The following is a 6,901-nucleotide window of genomic DNA, read 5'->3' as shown; positions in this document are numbered from 1 at the left end:
AACAACAATACTACAGCGAGAATAAAAGTTACGCCTTCTTTCTTTGCGTGAACATTTGGGCGGCGTTATGCAAATTTTCCCACACAGTGACGTAGACATCTGGGGGCATGTTTAAACGAGGCGTTTTAGGAGGGCGTGGACAAGTCTTAACTTTTATAAAGAATATCTCTGTGGATTTGAGACTTTAGTCTTTGCAACTTTACAGATCTTCTTTATGCACCAAGAGTTTGTAACACTCCAAAGAGAAAGGAAAAATTGAAATCGCATCATATGACCCCTTTAATGCCCAACAATTCGTACAGTTCGCGTAACGTACGTGACATGAACGCCGTGCCTTGATCAGTGAGAATCTCTTTGGGGATTCCCACTCGGGAGATCAACCGAAACAGTGCGTCCGCTACACTTTTCGCTGAAATGTTGCGAAGCGCTACTGCTTCAGGGTATCGTGTTGCATAGTCCACTAGGATTAATGCAAAGCGATGCCTGCGTGCCGATTGTTCTAATGGCCCGATGAGGTCCATACCAATTCTTTCGAAGGGGGTCTGCATTAGAGGAAGAGGGCGCAAAGGCGCTTTTGGGGAGGCCGGTGGATTTACCAGCTGACATTCACGACAAGCCGCGCACGACCTGCGCACATTCTCGTGAATGCCCAGCCAAAAGAATCGGGTCATGAAACGATTTAGTGTCGCTGCCTGTCCTAAATGCCCCGCCATTGGATTACAATGAGCCGCCTGGAAAAGCATTTCCCGACAGCTTTTAGGTACTAACAATTGGGTTGTATCCTGTTTTGTCTGAGTGTCTTGTGTCACTCGGTACAACCGATCCTTTAAAATGGCAAAATAGGGATAGGAGAGAGAACGGGCGGGTTGGAAACGCTGACCATCGATGGATTGGACCTTTTCAAATGCCTGCTTTAGGGACTCATCCTGGGACTGTTCCAGGGGAAAATCATCACGCTCAGAGAGGATTAGCCTCTCATTCGCGCTCCGTTCCCTTGGCTCAGTATTCCGCGGTCCCAGTTCAGCCACTCCCACCTGCGCGTCCGCTACGCTCTCCAGCCATCTCTCTCCACAAGATACATCCGCACACAAACATCCCAGTAATTGACTAAATGCTGGCCAATTTGTCCCCAAAATTAACGGATGCCGGAGGTGTGGATTAATTGCGACCTCCACACTATGATTTGACCCCGAAATTGAATCAGTGGGGACATTAGAGGATACTTCACCACATCACCGTGCACACACCGGACCGGAACCATGCGGCTTCTATCCAATCCCTCGAGCTGAATCAGGCTTTGATGGATCGAGGTTTGGTTACAACCAGAATCCACCAAAGCGAGATAGGTACCCCCCTTAATACTCACAGGTATTTGATACAGGCCAGCCTGATCGGGGGCAGCCTGTGGGCTGTCCGGGACCTGGATCAGTGCCCCCACCTCCATCACTGGGCACCGGTCAATGAAATGCCCTGGGTCCCCGCAACACCAACAGGCCGGCCCAGACCTTCCCGCTGCTCTGTTGGCAGGAAGTGGGTCAAGGGACTGACCTGGAGAGAGTGGAGAAAAAGGAACCGCTGCAGATCCCGCACTGACTAGCCCCGCCCCCCTGGAAAGGGAACAGGATAGGGGGAAGAAGAAATATTAGGGGAAGAGAGAGAAAGAGAAACAGCTAGCAGGGATTCGCCGACTCCTGGGCACGCCACCATCTGGTATTCCGCCAACTGGATGTCCAGGTCTAGCGACGTTGGGCGGTGTCACTGGACTCACTCTGCCGATAAACTGGTCCAGCACCACACGGTCGAGGATCTGCTCGACGTCGCCTCCCCCAGCCAGCAGCCATTTGCAGCAGGCGTCCCGGAGCTGTTGAGCCAACATGAAGGGCCGGCCACTCGCGCCCAGATCCAGCGACCGAAACCGCTGGCAATGTTGTTCTGGGCTCAGGCCGACCCGCTGCAGGATGGCTCGCTTCAGATCGGTGAAGACCAGGAGGTTTTGAATGGGCAGTTGTTGGGCCGCCACCTGCGCCTCCCCTGAGAGCAGTGGTATGAGACGCACTGGCCAGTGCTCTCATGGCCAGCCACATGCCTCGGCCAATTTCTCGAATAGATCGATGAACGCCTCTGGATCGTCCTGTGGCTGAGGCTCATGGTAATTTATTTAACTGGTTCACAATTCCAAACAAACATGCGCTTCAGGCGCTTCAAATAAACAGAACTACACAGCACTTAGTTGATTGTCTGCTTCACAGGCAACAGTCTTTTCCCCACGAGTCCTCAGTCTGTCTCTTTCTCTCCAGCTCTGGGTTTCTCCGTGGCCTTTTACGGTCTCTCCAGGCCAATCACTGAAATGAGAAGCAGGTGAATGTCATTTTGCACTTGACCTACTTACTCACCGCTCGTCTCCGACCTCTCTGTACCGCTGCAGACTCCGCTAAACCACGCCCCCCTCGCCACATTTATATTTAGCTTGTTCTATATTTCTATTTACACTAATTGTGAAATGTGAAATGTGAAATCATTGTGAAATATGTGATGTCTGACTGATGTTTTTCAGTCATGGCACCAGGTGTGCTGGAGAGGTGTCTGCGGTTTCAAACAACAACATCTGTGGAGTGGGCGTGGCCTACAACTCCAAGGTAGCAGGTATGTCTCTGATAGGCTCTGACAGTGATGACCTCATAATAACATTAACATCTCATATAAGATGCCAGGCGAATCGTCTTGAAAGTAGATGAGAGTGTCAGGGAAGGAACCAGAAAAGAGCTGTCAAGTCAGACGATAGGCACTTGCCATAGTAAACCAGCTGAGAAGTTTTCAGTGGATGCAACTCAAATACTGCTGCTTTTATGAGAAGATGAATTTAGAAGTAATCCAATGTCCTTTTAATTTAATTTCCAAAAAAGTCTATCTGTTTCCTCCATTTTTAGATTTCAGAAAAATCATATATCCTACACTGAGTGTTCACATATATTATTCACTCATATATACTGATATTAAGCTTTTTGCTTTCTGTACTGGCTATTGGATTGTTAGTCTTGCTCGTGTCAGCATGACATCACAACAACTGCTTCTGAGCAAAAGCTGTTTCTCAAACAAACCAAATAATACCAAGAACATGTTTTCGGTTGCAGATGGTGCAGACAAATGTACAAATTCAGCATGCAATTCAATTCATGATTATTTGTATAGCGCTATTTAAACGCATAATATTTAAATGCAGCTTTACAGAAAATGCACGTTTCAAATGTTACATTCAAGAAGCAGAAACAATATTCACATTAAAGTGTTTGGATGCTATCAAGACAGTGTTGTATTTAAAAAACTTGCATGCTTTATCAGGTTTGTTCTGTGCAGTCAGTAATGATGAATGACTTGTCTCCGTTTGAGACATCGCTTTGTTTCTTAGCCTAATGGAATATCAGCTCAATTAATAATTTCTACCCTTCCCCTCTTCCACAACATCCAGCAGCCAGCACCAACAGCAGCATCAATAAAAACATCATTTACGCTCTGCAGCACATTGATTTATTTTTCTTTTCAAAAGGCCACAAAAGAAAAGGCGAGTAACTAATAGCCAGTGAATGTCTTTTGTCCCTCACAAAGGGACACACGCATGACTCTAGCTTCAGCTTCATCCAGGAAGAGGTCAGTATGAGGACACTCAGTCAGTCTGACAGCCGCTGATGTCTCATGGCACGCAGCACTGATGTTCCTGGAGTGCCTTCATACATGGATTTAAGCTTTAACATGTGCGGTAGAAAACACAGTATACGGAGTCTAAGTATATTTAGCCTGAACTGTTATACAGTCTTTTGTTCAGGAATACAGTTACACTCGCAGTATAAAAACTATTGAACTTGTATTAGAGTTTTCTTCACAGTGGACTTGCATAGACAAAAAAAAAACGGGTTAGAAGTATATAACTAGTTAATTAACAGTGTACCAATAAGTTTACTTAAACTTTCAGGAGTAAAGAAAAAGTTAGATGTTAACTAGTTATTTAAAGTTTACTACTGTTACACTTAAAATTAGACTTTTATAAACTTTAGAATGGGCCAAATTATTCCCAAGAAATATTGAAATAGTACAGATACATATATACTATTAGTGAACTGATATTAGTATACCTACTGCTACTATAGTATGCTTAGTGCATTTTAGTGTATATACAGTACGTTTCTACAGTGTGTGCATAATTATTAGGCACGTTGATATTCTGATCATATTTTTCTTCCAAGCACATTTTACCAATTCCAAACCACATTACAATCTTAATAACTACTATTGATTTTGTATTTAATCATTTATAAGTGATATATAATTGTTCATGAAGGCTGGAAGTGAAAAACTCCTTATATTCAGGTGTGCAGAATTATTAGGCACGTTTTCTTTTACAGATAAAATGAGCCAAAAAAGAGATTCAAACTAAAGACTAAAAGACAAAAAATTATGAAATGCCCATGATAAATATTCAAAACTAATGCAATACTAGAATTTGCAAAGTTAAGGCATGACCATTGGTCAGCAAAATGCTCACTTGGTCAGCGGGGTCAGAAAAAAAACAGGTGGAGAAGAAAAGACACATAATAATTACAAAATAATGAAGAATTAATGTAAAAATTAGGTGTGAAACCATCAGGAAACATTTAGTCTCCAGCGCCACCATTTTCCAGAACTGCAACCTTCCTGGAGTCTCCAGAATTACAAGGTGTCAGGTTCTCAGAGACTTTGCTTGGGTAAAATATCCTAGAAATTGACCCTCACTTTATAAGAATAACATGCTGAAGTATTGTGAAATACATGAAGACTCATTTTTATAGGCTATACGGACAGATAAGTTGAGAGTGACTCTTGAAGGACCAGCATCACATCCTCTTGTACCACTGTTTGAAGAATTTATCTCCAGAATCTGGCAGTAAGTTTTAGGAGTTAATTTTTAGTCAATCCTGCAAGTCAGACTTTTCAGGATAGGAGATGGACTAAAAATGAACTAAAAATGAATAAATACAAAATTAATAGTAGTTATTAAGATTGATGTGGTTTGGAATTGGTAAAATGTGCTTGGGAAAAAAATATGTTTAGAATATCAATGTGCCTAATAATTATGCACACACTGTAATGCGTAAGTGCATGGTTTATAGTGTATAGTGACGCAGCTTTGAACTTAAGGTTTTTTTTTGTTTTGCTTTTTTAATAAAAGTATACTTAAAATACTTAATTATACCTTTCTTAAGTATATCTCAATCAAAAGGTTAAGTATAGGCCAAGTGTGCTTAGACTTTTGTGTATACTTGCCAGAATTAAGGCAAGTATATTTTGAAGAGTATACTTTGATAAACTAAAAAGTAAGCCAGTTGAGTCCCAATATGTATTGACATATACATACAAGTATACTTTAATGATATTATGATATCAATGATACCTAATTTCCCTCTGGGGAATAATAAAGTATTTCTGATTTCTGATTATTAGTACACTTACTAAATAAAGTTTACTTGGAATACTTGAACTTTACTTAAGTTTGCATAATAAAATGAACTTGCAGTATACACTTTTGTTAGTGTAGTCCAGCATAAGGTCACTTTCAGCAGGTTTTGTAGACGAGAGAGAAATCAAAGTTAAGGTGAAATCTCATTTGTGCTTGATGAAGCACCTAAGCCATTATCTTCAGTGAATCTCAAGCCCTCTCACCCCTGCACTCATCACCGCAGAGCATCAATAGAGTAACATCAAGGGTTTTTTTGCTGTTCCCATGTTCTCAATCCTGCCATTTCGCAGGCATTCGTATGCTGGACCAGCCCTTCATGACGGACATCATCGAGGCCTCGTCCATCAGCCACATGCCACAGGTTATTGACATCTACAGCGCCAGCTGGGGTCCCACCGACGACGGCAAGACGGTGGACGGCCCACGTGAGCTCACCCTGCAGGCCATGGCTGACGGAGTCAACAAGGTACCTCATGCTTAAAAACCACAGAGATTTCTTACAGGATAAGCGTAGCTAAATTGATTCCCTTTTGAATCACCTGAGAGAGAGAAAAAAAGAGAGGAAATACAGAGGTACAGAATTGTAACATCTGGTCCAGTCAGGAAAAAAACCCAGAGTTCAGAGTCTTCCTGGTCTCTCTCTGCCACTTTAGATCAACTTTAACACCAGACACCTGGACAAATAATGCTGTACTTCAGAAAATTTACATTTACATTTAGACATTTAGCAGACGCTTTTATCCAAAGTGACTTACAAATGAGGACAATGGAAGCAATCAAAATAAAAAAAGAGCAATGATATGCAAGTGCTATAACAAGTCTCAGTTAGCTTAATGCAGTACACATAGCAAGGTTTTTTAAATCATATAATAAATTAAAAGAAAACAGATAGAATAGAAAAAGAATAGAGCAAGCTAGTGTTAGAGGCCTTTTTTGCTTTTGTTAATTGTATAATAAATAAAAATAAAACAAATAGAATGCAAAAAGATTAGAGAAGCAAGTGTTAGTGTTTTTTTTAAAGAAAACAAGCAGTTAGTAAATAAATAGAGTGCAAGTCTAAAAGGGGCAAGTTTATTTTTTATTTTTATTTATTTATAAAAATAGAATTAGAGTAGAGAGTGCTAGAGAAACATTAATGCCTTGAATTTTATGCGAGCAGCTATTTGTAGCCAGTGCAAATTGATAAACAGAGGTGGCACGTCACGTCGGCGGCAGTTTGCCCGATTCAACATGTTGATATAGACAGTTAATTCCTCTCATGCATGTGTAGAACGCACATGTTAGTTTGCCGTCGGCTGTAGTCTGTGCGGTGTGTTCGAGCGCAGTTTTTTGGTCCGACATGAGGCGACAACACCGTCGGCTTTCGTCGCCGCTAGTTCTTTGAAGTCGGCTTGGTGTGTCCCGGCCTTTAGG

The 6,901-nt window shown here is 41.9% G+C and overlaps 1 protein-coding gene across 1 annotated transcript in view; it reads left to right on the top strand.

Annotated features, from left to right (window-relative positions):
• Window positions 1-6,901, top strand: part of LOC107701967 (neuroendocrine convertase 2-like) — a 79,257-nt gene that overhangs the window by 35,534 nt on the left and 36,822 nt on the right. The window contains exons 7-8 of the mRNA XM_016504138.1: window positions 2,555-2,643; window positions 5,779-5,954. Coding sequence (XP_016359624.1) covers window positions 2,555-2,643; window positions 5,779-5,954 — 265 coding nt within the window. The remainder of the gene's footprint in view (window positions 1-2,554; window positions 2,644-5,778; window positions 5,955-6,901) is intronic.

Source organism: Sinocyclocheilus anshuiensis, unplaced genomic scaffold (assembly GCF_001515605.1).
Source record: "Sinocyclocheilus anshuiensis isolate Anshui unplaced genomic scaffold, SAMN03320099.WGS_v1.1 scaffold526, whole genome shotgun sequence".
Lineage (NCBI taxonomy): Eukaryota > Metazoa > Chordata > Actinopteri > Cypriniformes > Cyprinidae > Sinocyclocheilus > Sinocyclocheilus anshuiensis.
The sequence above is the reverse complement of the archived record's forward strand: the minus strand, read 5'-3'. Positions and strand labels throughout refer to the sequence as shown.